Below are 12,308 nucleotides of genomic sequence, written 5' to 3'. Positions count from 1 at the left end.
GTGGGGCATTGACTTCATTGCAGGGAAGGAGGATGAATGGCACATCTTTAGGGAAAAGAGAAAACTCAGTTTTAAAGCTTCCCAGGTAGAAAACAGAAGGGCCCAGGGTTGTGGTGTCTGGGCTTAACATACAGTAATGGAGAAAGGAAATGAGGATTTGTTTTCCATTTGAGAAATGGGGGTAATTAATTAAAGGAGTTCCTGAGTTTTGCAACACGTGTTTTGTAGCTGCAGGAAAAGAAGCTGGTTAAGAGTTGTGCAGGTGAAATGAGGGAAGGTTCTGCCAGGAAGTTAACTGCTGGCGATGGCATGAACACGATTACAGAGCCAGGCTTGCTCCGAGAGCCACAGCTCTGTTCTGGATACAACAGAGCAGCTCTTCCCAAAACAAGGTAGGGGGGTTTTGACAAGGCTGCCCAGAGAAGCTGCGGCTGCCCCATCCCTGGCAAGATCACCAGTTAAGACTCATCTGTACATCGCCCATGGGAGCAGCCTGTGCTAGGGGACCTCAGAGTTAGAAAGAGGGCAGGTGACCGAAGCCCAGGACATCATCCCTTCCTGTGTGCAGCCCTGCTCTCTGCAAAGTACAGGCAAAACTGGGAACATCTAAACCCCAGAGAAGCTGAACTCTTGCCAGATGCTGCAGGACATTGCAGGCTATGAAAACATGGGGAGGTGTGGTGGTTGCGTTGTGTTTTCCCTTGGTGCAGATACACACACACATACACACAGACACACCAGGTATAACTAGAAACAGATGACCCAGGTGAAATACTCAGGACACGAGCCCAGTAACTTCAACCCATGCTGCGAACTGTTTCAAGGCAGCCTCCATCTGCAGCCCCCGGGGGAGTTTCACTGATGATCTTTACATTAGGAAGGGCTTAAAGTTTGTGTTACTGAGCATAGATTCACAGTGCTGTGCAGAATACACACTGAAGGGAATGTCAAACGAGCCAGGGCCATGCTGGCTTCATGCTGTATGAAATGAGCATTGCTATAGCATGCAAGTGGGTAAAATCCTGCCCCAGACCAGGGGAGGGGCTTTGCCTAGTCCTGGAATACCAACACTGTGTCCTATAGTCGGTGCAGACATCATACGAGGCTCTGCTTGCGCCTTTACCCCCTGCTGGACACCAGCACCCAGGTCAGTACAGTTCTGGGGTGCCCGCAGCACGTCAGTCCTGTTCTCCTGCAGCACCTGCTGCCCCCCGCACCGCTCCCCGGCTCGCGGTCCGTAGCTCATCACAGGCGCAAGAACCGCGCAAAGACTCCAGCGCGGCCGCATCCCGGCGGGCCGGAGGCGTCGGGCGTTGTCTTCCGGTCCTTGCCCCGGCGGGGTGGGCGGTGCCGGCCGTTCGCCGTGGCCCGGAGCGGAGCCCGGCAGCGGGGCGCGCTGGGAGCTGCTGGGGCCGGGAGCGGTAAGAGGAGGGTTGAAGCCGCACGGGAGATGGGAGAGGGGGGGTTGCTGGTGTGAGCGCATGTAAGGCACCTCGAGGGCTCCCCTCCGAAAAGGGTGTTGGCAGGGTTGCTGTTGCCTGCTGGGAGCAGTTCAGGTCTCTTCTTGCCCCGCGACATGCAATAACCCTTTACTGCCTGATGGTTGATAGTTGTGTCACTCGCTGTCGTTGCATCCTTCTGCCTTGCTTGTTGTGAGCACGTGAGAGGGGCAGTTGCTGGTCAAGCTGCAGGGAGGCCTTTGGGCAGGCTCCTGGGCTCTGTCCTCACGCTACTGAGGTGTAGTCATACAGCCAAGAGCCTTCCGGTACAGTGCGATGTGTGAAGAGCAGCATGCTATAGAATCAGCTAGGTTGGGAAAGACTTTTAAGATCATGAAGCCCATCGGGGCATGTGGGAGCCTGCCCAGTGTGGTTGATAGGACCTGGAGGGGGGTAAATTGATGGGCGAGCAAGGGTTCTATGTGCTGTACCTGTGAAAGCAGCTCTGAATGCTGGGCAGATGGTGCTGTGTATGTGGGGCTGATGTGACGGGAGGCCTAAGGGGTCCTGCAGTGAGGCCAAGCTCACCTGCCTGTGGGGGTGAGCCTGTATTTAAAAGTGACACTTCTGAGGCAGCAAGGAACAAAAGGAATGCTGGGTGGTTCAGGAAAGCAGGGTGGAGTTGCTGTGATTGTGTTGCTAACGCTAAAACATGGATTTCCTTTAGAAACAAAACTTTTCTGCGGTCAGATTTTTTCCGATGCTCTGCTCGGTCCCCCCGAATTTCACAGAGAATCCAGCTGGAGGGAGTGGTGATTTATTTCAGAAGGCACCCAGGTGGATGGGGAGAGCAAAGGAGTAAGGAGAGGAAGGATTTAAAAACCTAGAAGGCTTTTCCTTGTCAGACACCACTGGTTTGCTTTGAGATTAGCTCATGCTTGTGGGAAGGATGCCTGGAGAGCATGTTCGCACTCTCTGCCTGGAGCCTCACGGGCAAGGTCCTCCCTGGGCCCCAACCAGCAGCTGGAGACTCCAGCGCTTGCGGTCACGTGCTGAGGAGTTGGATCCTGTGGTGACAAACCCAACTGGCTGCCTCCTCCCACATGCCAGGTCAGCCCAGCATGGCCACCCAGATGTTCGAGGCCAGGGAACATGCAGCCATCTACCAGAAATACAGGTTTGCACCGGGCAAAGAGCTGCAGCGAACCATTCTCACCTACCTGCAGGAGAAGGTGAGTGGGGTATGGCCAGGCCGAAGGGAAAATGGGGTGGTGGCATTTGGTGGGGTGGTGGCATTTGCCTTGATGAGAGTATCACCTTGGTTGGTGACACTGGGAAGGATAGATCAGTAGGGCTTAATGCAAGATGTGGGCATCGAAGAGCCTTTTCCATGGGTTGTATCATGCCAAGTCTGTTCCTGTGTGGATGCTGGGGGAAGGAATGGAGTGAAAGCACCAAAATAGGGTGATGGTTTGCTGAGATGCATCCCCTCCTCCCCGCAGAGTATAAACCCTGCTGAGCTGGTGGTAGATGTCGGCTGTGGGTCTGGACAAGGCACCCGGTTCCTTGCGCAGCACTTCAAGAAAGTGGTGGGAACGGACATCAGCGAAGCACAGATCCAGGAGGCCAAGGGGGGCCCCTCCATGCCCAATGTCTCCTACCTGTGAGTGCTGGGGCAGCAAAATTCAGGTCCTCATGTGGAGGTGGCGTTTTGTGAGTGCCACTGTTATAAGAGCCAGCTGGCACCAAGGAAAATCCTATTAGATGGAATTCTTGGTGTGAGCAGGCACTATCCTAGACTTTGAGTATCCATAGTCTTGCATCCCAGGTGGTCATCATCAACTCCAAGAAATACCCACTGACTTAATGTGCTACTCTCTAATTCCCATATTACACGCTGCCCGTTTCCTTTCCCCTTCCAGTGTGTGCCCTGCAGAGGAGCTGCCGTTCGAGGATTCCTCAGTGGACCTCCTGACATCGTTCACCGCTGCGCATTGGTTTGATACTGGGAAGTTCATGAGGGAAGCAAAGCGTGTGGTCAGGCCAGGTGGTTGCATGGCCATCAGCACCTACACCGTGGACATGAGTCTGCACTATGGAAAGTGCTCTGAAAAACTGACCCAGGTCTTCAGGGAGGTGAGGTGATGAAACCTAAACCTCAGGGCTTCCCCTCCTGGTCTGGGCAGGGGGAAGTGTGTAGTACTTAGAGGCAGAGAGGAAAGTAGTGGGCTTGGGGTATATGACAAGATGGATGGATGAGGAAAAGAGGGCATTAGGATTAATAGGGCAGACTCTGATGTGGAGAGAAGGGCTGCAGAGCAGATGTGGAGGGCTGGTATTGTCGAAGAGACTTCTTTTGCTCTGTTCACAGTGAAAAGAATGGGAAGTAAAGAAAGAGGGTTTTTTTAGTGATGTTTCTTGACAGAGAGTGTTTTAATAACTTGATAAAAGGAGACTTTCCACTATGAGTAACAGCAGTGCAGGGAGCAGGACAGGACCCTTATCTCTATAATAAAAGAGTATTCTCAAGTTCTTGATGCTAAGAAAGATTTTGGTGTATTTTAATGCCAAGAGTGTTTAAGAAAAAAGGTACGTTTATGAATGCATCAGATCTAGGGACAAGTGCAACTGAGAGCTTTCAGGAGGGCTGTGTTTGGTTTTTAATATACTGCCTTTACAGTGCTGGGACCTGCTTTTAAAATACTCACATCACAGAATAAAACTTGTCTTGGAAGACTACAAAGAGATCTTCGAGGCCTTGCCATTCCCAGACAAGAAAAGGTGAGCAGAACCCCCTCGGCGCAGCACCAGCAGTGGATGGAGGTGGCGTCTCTGCTCCTCTCTCTGCCACCAGTCCAGACAGAGTTGGGTTTGCCAGAGCAGGCAGCTGCCAGCTTCCAGCACATGCCTTTGCATTGTGGCCAACACGGGCTGCACTTCCACTTCTGCTGAATTGGATGTGGGTCTATGCTGGGCCAGCATGTGAGGTCTGAGGGGTGCAAGAGCCCTTCCTGCTCAAGGCAGAACTGGGTTAGGGATTTTTTAATGGTGAATTATGATAATTTGAGGGCCTGGGCTGATCACTTAATGGATGAAGGGGGAACAATGGAGTGAGTGAAAGAACCTGCCAAGAACTGCAGGGAGCCAGTGCCTGCCTCCCCACCAAGGCCTGGGGCAGGGGCTGACTCTGCAGGCATAAAGGACATGTTGGCAGTGGTGGTGCAGACATGTTAGTGTCCTGGCTCCTGGAGGGGGGAATAGGCCTGTACTGAAAGGGCTGATCAAGTCACAGACTGTGTTAGATGGTCCTTAGAACCATCTCTGCTTCTCTAGTAGTGCATCAGTTGGAGCTTCTTACCTACCAAATGCCACAACTGGATGTTGTTTCCATGTGTTGGTATTTCATGGTATCAAGTATTCACCACCTTGTCAATCTGCGGTACTTGTTCCACTGCCTTTAAGACTTAACTTGCCAATGCCGCTTTCTCCCCCATGTCTCCTAGAATTACCGATATCTTTGATAAAATTCCCATGACCGTCGCTGGTGTGGTGGGTTACTTAGAGTCATCTTCTCCATATCAAGCCTTTATGAAGAATGACCCTGAAGCTGCAAAATCCCTCCTCCAAGAGACAGAAAAGAGGTGAGGAATCTGCTTGGGAAAACAAGCAGGGCATGGAGGGTGAGGTTGTGGAGACCCTTTCAAAGGTGGAAGTGAGCTGGGCAGTGATGTGCTCCCTCCTTTCCCCCATTGTGGAGGGATACTCGTCAGAGGTTAAACAGCAGATCCTCAGCTCATCACAGAATTATTGACATCCGTTTGAGTCAGTTGACTTAAAGCTTTTTAAGTCCATGTAGCTGTACAGTGGGCTTGCACTGATGTATCCATGCTAAGTCTCATCTCAGAGATGTCTTGGGTTTCTTTGCTGTCCTCTTGACTAGCAGAGGACAAGAGAAAACACTGACACTTGCATCTTGACCAGCCTGTTTTGGCCCACAACAAGGGCCTGCTGCAAAGCTGGGAAGGGGCAAGTGTACCTGCTGACTTACTCACTGATCAGGACAACCTCTGTGTATGTGTTGGAAGCATCTGACATTAAGACCTCTGTGCAAGGCATTTGACACTGTCCCACATGGCAGCCTTGCCTCTAAACTGGGGAGGCATGTATGCATGGATGGACAACTTGGTGAAAAAGGAATTGGCTGGATGGTCACGCTCAAAGAGTTCTGGTCAACACAAGAGGGACATGGAGCTGTTGAAGCAAGTCCAGAGGAGGCCACGGAGATGCTGCGAGGGCTGGAGCAGCTCTGGTCTGGAGCCAGGCTGAGCGAGCTGGGCTGGTTCAGCCTGGAGAAGAGGAGGCTCCTGAAGGGGAGATGTTAGAGCAGCTCCAGTGCCTAAAGGGGCTCCAGGAAACCTGGAGAGGGCTTTGGACAAGGGCCTGTAGGGACAGGCCAAGGGGAATGGCTTTAACCTGCCAGAACAGGGGAGACTGAGATGAGCTCTTAGGCAGAAGCTCTTCCCTGTGAGGGTGCTGAGGCGCTGGCACAGGGTGCCCGGAGAAGCTGTGGCTGCCCCATCCCTGGCAGTGTTCAAGGCCAGGTTGGACACAGGGGCTTGGAGCTCCCTGCTCTAGCAGAAGGTGTCCCTGCCCGTAGCAGGGGTTGGAACAGGATGAGCTTTAAGGTCCCCTTCAACCCAAACGATTCTGGTTCATCTCTGGTTGTGGGTGTCACACCATGTCAGGTGGCAGATGGCTGAGCAGAGTGAGACCCTTCTTGTCCTTCGTTTCAGGATGCTGGAGATGATGGGAGTTTCTTTTCGTGAGACCCCTGTGGAGTTCTGGGTGAGGCACGTCTGTGTGCTGGGGTGCAATGCACGGTGAGAGGAAACCCTTCTCCTGAGCTGGGCTGGAAGGAAGGAAGGAAGGCAAAAGCGGTTTGTCTCCTAATAGCCCACTTGGTGCCACTCTTACTCCTTGGGAAGATTAATTTTGGGGCTTACGATTTGGATGTGTGGAAAGCAGACAAGGGCTTATGCCAGCTCTTGGGTTCCAGTCCAGCTTGGTCCTCCAGTCTCCCCAGGGCTGCACAGGAAGGGTCCTGTTTCAGACTGGGGGTTGGCTGCACGTGCGGATGAGAATCACAGTAACAGCTGAGAAACTTTCTGCATTTCTTACACAGTTGGGAATAAAACCAGCTGAGAACAAGGTGCTGTGATTCCTCTTTTGTAAGAGAGGCTGTAGAGCACCTGCTGGCATGGCAATAACTGCACTTCATGGTTACACTGCTTTCCTGGGCCCTGCGTGGTTCCATGGGACAGATGGGCTTTAGGTAGAAAGGGCTGTTTGCGCTTCCCCTGCCCGGGCTAAGCTGGGAGCTGTGTGCTGCCCCGTAAGGCCGAGCTGGAAAGGGGCTGTTCTCACCCACTGTGTGACCATCCCTCGTGGTTTGCTGGCTGGTGCGGGTGTAGCAGCAGCTCCTCCGCCCCAGGATTGCCCGGCATTGCTGCTTCAGCCCTCAGGAGGTTTCTTGCCGACAGCACACTCGGGAACATTTTGGGCTTGTTGCCACAGGGCCAACAGCCCACTGTTGTTCAAAGGGAAGATTAGAGGCTGTTTTTTGTGGTGGGGCAGATAGAGGCAACAGGGTTCAACGCTGGGCACAGCATGGCACAGGTTCCCTCCTGTTTGCCTTTTGGGTATTTTCAGTCCAGTCACAGCCTCTGCTGGGATCTTCCCTTTCCTGTAATTCCTGCACTTGGCAGGAATGCTGCCCCGATGCCATGGGGAGGGTTGTGGCCTCTCTTGGTTACACCTGGGTGCGTGGGTAAGAAAGGCGGAACTGACACCTCTGCTCCCTGCTTCAGAGGGCGCTCCTGGAGGAGGCTTGTGGGGCTGGAGGTGTTTCAGTGTGGTTCTGGGGCTCTCAGGTATGCTCCTGCCACGGCTGCAGAGTCTGAGCCTCCTTGCCCTGGCCAAGGGTGCCTGACCCTGGGTATATCACCACTGGGGTCACCGGGTGCTGGCTCAGCTTGCCCAGGGTGGGGAGCAAAGGCTTTGACCCTGCTTGGTGCCTCCCCGGAGGGTGGTGGGTCCCAGGAAGACAGCTGGGGGAAGAAAGCCCATCACTGGTGCGAGGCTGGTCCTGTGTCTGTGGCCGTGTGCTTGGGCGAGCAGCAGAATGAAACCTCCCTTGCTGGGTGAGGATGGGGCTTCTGACTTGTCTTCTCTTCAGGAAGCGCTAGAGTCTCTTCCTGCCCTGGACACGGCTGCGGGGATGCCTGTAGGGAGCCCCAGCTCTGTCCTGGTGGGGTGAATTCTCCTAGCCCAGGGACACCCCCTGTGCGTCCATTGCCAGCAGAAAGGCTCTGGGGACAAAGTGCTGTTTGGGGGTTTTCTTTAAATTGAACAGGTTTCTTTCTCTTCCCGATAACTGGGGATAACTGGATAACTCTGGAGCTACCAGCCCTTCCCTCCCCAGCGCTGCGCGACGCTCAGCACAGCCCCAGGGTGATGCAGGAGGTGACTGGCAGTGATGTAAGACCAGGGGTTGCATCACCAGCGTGGGACACACAGTGTGGCACAAGCCAGCCCCACGGCACCAAGAGGCGGTGAAGGGTTCTGGGGTGCACAGTGGGGCCAGCAGCACTTTGCTGGCACTGACCCACTGGGCTGGTGGGTACAATTCCGGAGATGGTGCCAAGTGGAGGCCACCCGATGTCCCTCTCCTGCCTCAGCACGTGGCCATGGGCTCCTGCACATCTCCCAGGAAGGTTATTTTTTAAGCTGGGTTTTGGGAACAGCATTTTTCGTTCTTTCTCTCTTCTTTTCCAAGCCTGGTGACTTTGGCAGGAGCCAGTTCATCCCAGACAAGCTCCAAAAGGGCTCAGGAAGGAGCGATCCAGGCTCCCCCTCACCTGCTCTCGCAGCGTGACTTGTGGCCAAGGCTTTTCCATGCTGGCAACACGCAGCAGCCGATGAGTCACGGGCAGTTGCCTCCCCTGCCTGCGGCCGTGCCCGGTTTCACTTTCCTTCTTGCACCCAGAACTTCCCGTGTACCGGAATTTCTTGTCTGAGGCATTCCAGTGGCTCTGCCGGGCTGTGTGCATTGAGGAGGGAGCTCCATCGCCACCACTCTCCTAGCGCAGCACTGCCTGCAGGTGGGGCTGGGAGCCACCAGGGCTGGAGCGATGTCTGCGGCTGGTCCCCAGCACCCTGCAGACCCCACAGGGCACAGCATGGTGTCGCCAGCCCGTGCTGGCTTTGGGGTCCCTGTGCAGTCATGGCAGGAGCTGACACAAGCGCCTCTGCAGGAGCCGTGCCCAGCACAGCCAGGCTTTGCTGGCGGGGCTGGGACTGGGATGTGCTGGAGCATGGCACCACTGTGTGAGGTGTTTGCCGGGGTGCCGATGCCCAGCATGGCGAGACCGCGTCCCACCAGTGACAGTCCCTCACTGCTGCTCAGCTACAGTTGGCGGCAAGTGGAACACATGCATCCAAGCAAGGTGCCCAGGAGACCTTGCTGAGGCGCTGGCACAGGGTGCCCAGAGAAGCTGTGGCTGCCCATCCCTGGCAGCGTTCAAGGCCAGGTTGGACACAGGGGCTTGGCTTTAAGGTCCCTTCCAACCCAAACCTGTCTGTGATGATACGATTCTATGATCTTCAGCCTTTCATCGCAGCCAGCCTGAGTGCTGGGGGCTGCGCTTGTGGCCGCAGTTTCACCGCTCAGCTTTCGCTTTTCCTTTGTTCCTGTGGATCTCCCTGTGCCTGCATGAAGACATGAGGTTTCATTTACTTCTGCAACCAGAAATGACGCCCGAGAGCTAAAAGCCACAGTGGTGGGAAAGAGAAGCCAAACTGAGTCCCACAAGGATGTGATGCTGCTCTGGGACTTGACAAGTGACCCAAGTGTCCCCAGCCCCGTCCTTGGCAGGAGCCTGTGGCAGCGGTTCCTGGTGGGTCTGTGTGCATGCCAGGGCAGGGCCATCTTCCGGTCCTGCTCTGGGTCCTGAAGGTGCAGATGAGGCCATCCCAGCACAGCAGGCACTGGACATCATCTTGGGTGCTGGACATCACTCTCTGGGTGCTGTGGACCTTGCTCCAGCCCCACTGGTGGCTGCTGGAGATGCCAAAACACCCCAGCCTGGCCCCTGCCTTGTTCTGGAGAAAGAAGCACCCCACAGGAACTGCCCTACGAGCTGGCTGGCCTCCACCATGTGAGACCTTGAGCCACCATCACTCTCCTGCTGCTCCACTGAGACCTGAAGAGTTCCAGGCAGGGCCTGGACGTGCTTCCTCCCCTTTCTCCCTGGGGCCGTGTTTATTTTTATATCCATCGGGATTTTCTGCTGAGGTGCCACCTCTCAACAGCCCGGAGAAGCTGTGGCTGCCCCATCCCTGGCAGTGTTCAAGGCCAGGTTGGACACAGGGGCTTGGAGCTCCCTGCTCTAGCAGAAGGTGTCCCTGCCCGTAGCAGGGGTTGGAACAGGATGAGCTTTAAGGTCCCCTTCAACCCAAACGATTCTGGTTCATCTCTGGTTGTGGGTGTCACACCATGTCAGGTGGCAGATGGCTGAGCAGAGTGAGACCCTTCTTGTCCTTCGTTTCAGGATGCTGGAGATGATGGGAGTTTCTTTTCGTGAGACCCCTGTGGAGTTCTGGGTGAGGCACGTCTGTGTGCTGGGGTGCAATGCACGGTGAGAGGAAACCCTTCTCCTGAGCTGGGCTGGAAGGAAGGAAGGAAGGCAAAAGCGGTTTGTCTCCTAATAGCCCACTTGGTGCCACTCTTACTCCTTGGGAAGATTAATTTTGGGGCTTACGATTTGGATGTGTGGAAAGCAGACAAGGGCTTATGCCAGCTCTTGGGTTCCAGTCCAGCTTGGTCCTCCAGTCTCCCCAGGGCTGCACAGGAAGGGTCCTGTTTCAGACTGGGGGTTGGCTGCACGTGCGGATGAGAATCACAGTAACAGCTGAGAAACTTTCTGCATTTCTTACACAGTTGGGAATAAAACCAGCTGAGAACAAGGTGCTGTGATTCCTCTTTTGTAAGAGAGGCTGTAGAGCACCTGCTGGCATGGCAATAACTGCACTTCATGGTTACACTGCTTTCCTGGGCCCTGCGTGGTTCCATGGGACAGATGGGCTTTAGGTAGAAAGGGCTGTTTGCGCTTCCCCTGCCCGGGCTAAGCTGGGAGCTGTGTGCTGCCCCGTAAGGCCGAGCTGGAAAGGGGCTGTTCTCACCCACTGTGTGACCATCCCTCGTGGTTTGCTGGCTGGTGCGGGTGTAGCAGCAGCTCCTCCGCCCCAGGATTGCCCGGCATTGCTGCTTCAGCCCTCAGGAGGTTTCTTGCCGACAGCACACTCGGGAACATTTTGGGCTTGTTGCCACAGGGCCAACAGCCCACTGTTGTTCAAAGGGAAGATTAGAGGCTGTTTTTTGTGGTGGGGCAGATAGAGGCAACAGGGTTCAACGCTGGGCACAGCATGGCACAGGTTCCCTCCTGTTTGCCTTTTGGGTATTTTCAGTCCAGTCACAGCCTCTGCTGGGATCTTCCCTTTCCTGTAATTCCTGCACTTGGCAGGAATGCTGCCCCGATGCCATGGGGAGGGTTGTGGCCTCTCTTGGTTACACCTGGGTGCGTGGGTAAGAAAGGCGGAACTGACACCTCTGCTCCCTGCTTCAGAGGGCGCTCCTGGAGGAGGCTTGTGGGGCTGGAGGTGTTTCAGTGTGGTTCTGGGGCTCTCAGGTATGCTCCTGCCACGGCTGCAGAGTCTGAGCCTCCTTGCCCTGGCCAAGGGTGCCTGACCCTGGGTATATCACCACTGGGGTCACCGGGTGCTGGCTCAGCTTGCCCAGGGTGGGGAGCAAAGGCTTTGACCCTGCTTGGTGCCTCCCCGGAGGGTGGTGGGTCCCAGGAAGACAGCTGGGGGAAGAAAGCCCATCACTGGTGCGAGGCTGGTCCTGTGTCTGTGGCCGTGTGCTTGGGCGAGCAGCAGAATGAAACCTCCCTTGCTGGGTGAGGATGGGGCTTCTGACTTGTCTTCTCTTCAGGAAGCGCTAGAGTCTCTTCCTGCCCTGGACACGGCTGCGGGGATGCCTGTAGGGAGCCCCAGCTCTGTCCTGGTGGGGTGAATTCTCCTAGCCCAGGGACACCCCCTGTGCGTCCATTGCCAGCAGAAAGGCTCTGGGGACAAAGTGCTGTTTGGGGGTTTTCTTTAAATTGAACAGGTTTCTTTCTCTTCCCGATAACTGGGGATAACTGGATAACTCTGGAGCTACCAGCCCTTCCCTCCCCAGCGCTGCGCGACGCTCAGCACAGCCCCAGGGTGATGCAGGAGGTGACTGGCAGTGATGTAAGACCAGGGGTTGCATCACCAGCGTGGGACACACAGTGTGGCACAAGCCAGCCCCACGGCACCAAGAGGCGGTGAAGGGTTCTGGGGTGCACAGTGGGGCCAGCAGCACTTTGCTGGCACTGACCCACTGGGCTGGTGGGTACAATTCCGGAGATGGTGCCAAGTGGAGGCCACCCGATGTCCCTCTCCTGCCTCAGCACGTGGCCATGGGCTCCTGCACATCTCCCAGGAAGGTTATTTTTTAAGCTGGGTTTTGGGAACAGCATTTTTCGTTCTTTCTCTCTTCTTTTCCAAGCCTGGTGACTTTGGCAGGAGCCAGTTCATCCCAGACAAGCTCCAAAAGGGCTCAGGAAGGAGCGATCCAGGCTCCCCCTCACCTGCTCTCGCAGCGTGACTTGTGGCCAAGGCTTTTCCATGCTGGCAACACGCAGCAGCCGATGAGTCACGGGCAGTTGCCTCCCCTGCCTGCGGCCGTGCCCGGTTTCACTTTCCTTCTTGCACCCAGAACTTCCC

At 55.3% G+C, this 12,308-nt stretch overlaps 1 protein-coding gene across 1 annotated transcript; it reads left to right on the top strand.

The window, feature by feature from the left end:
- The first annotated feature begins 1,341 nt into the window (after positions 1-1,341).
- LOC136009660 (putative methyltransferase DDB_G0268948) lies at positions 1,342-6,647 on the top strand. The gene is made up of 7 exons (XM_065669735.1): positions 1,342-1,421; positions 2,550-2,671; positions 2,942-3,102; positions 3,362-3,575; positions 4,120-4,220; positions 4,943-5,080; positions 6,233-6,647. Exons 2-7 carry the CDS (start codon positions 2,561-2,563, stop codon positions 6,321-6,323), a joined length of 816 nt encoding a protein of 271 aa, XP_065525807.1. The 5' UTR covers positions 1,342-1,421; positions 2,550-2,560; the 3' UTR covers positions 6,324-6,647.
- Positions 6,648-12,308: the final 5,661 nt, after the last annotated feature.

This window comes from Lathamus discolor, chromosome 3, assembly GCF_037157495.1.
Source record: "Lathamus discolor isolate bLatDis1 chromosome 3, bLatDis1.hap1, whole genome shotgun sequence".
Classification (NCBI taxonomy): domain Eukaryota; kingdom Metazoa; phylum Chordata; class Aves; order Psittaciformes; family Psittacidae; genus Lathamus; species Lathamus discolor.
This window is presented reverse-complemented; position numbering and strand designations above follow the sequence as displayed.

Coding starts and splice junctions, on each gene's coding strand:
- LOC136009660 (XM_065669735.1), top strand. CDS start 2,561: ATGGCCACCCAGATGTTCGAGGCCAGGGAACATGCAGCCATCTACCAG. Junction 4,221..4,942: donor CCATTCCCAGACAAGAAAAG/GTGAGCAGAACC, acceptor CATGTCTCCTAG/AATTACCGATATCTTTGATA. Junction 5,081..6,232: donor CTCCAAGAGACAGAAAAGAG/GTGAGGAATCTG, acceptor CCTTCGTTTCAG/GATGCTGGAGATGATGGGAG.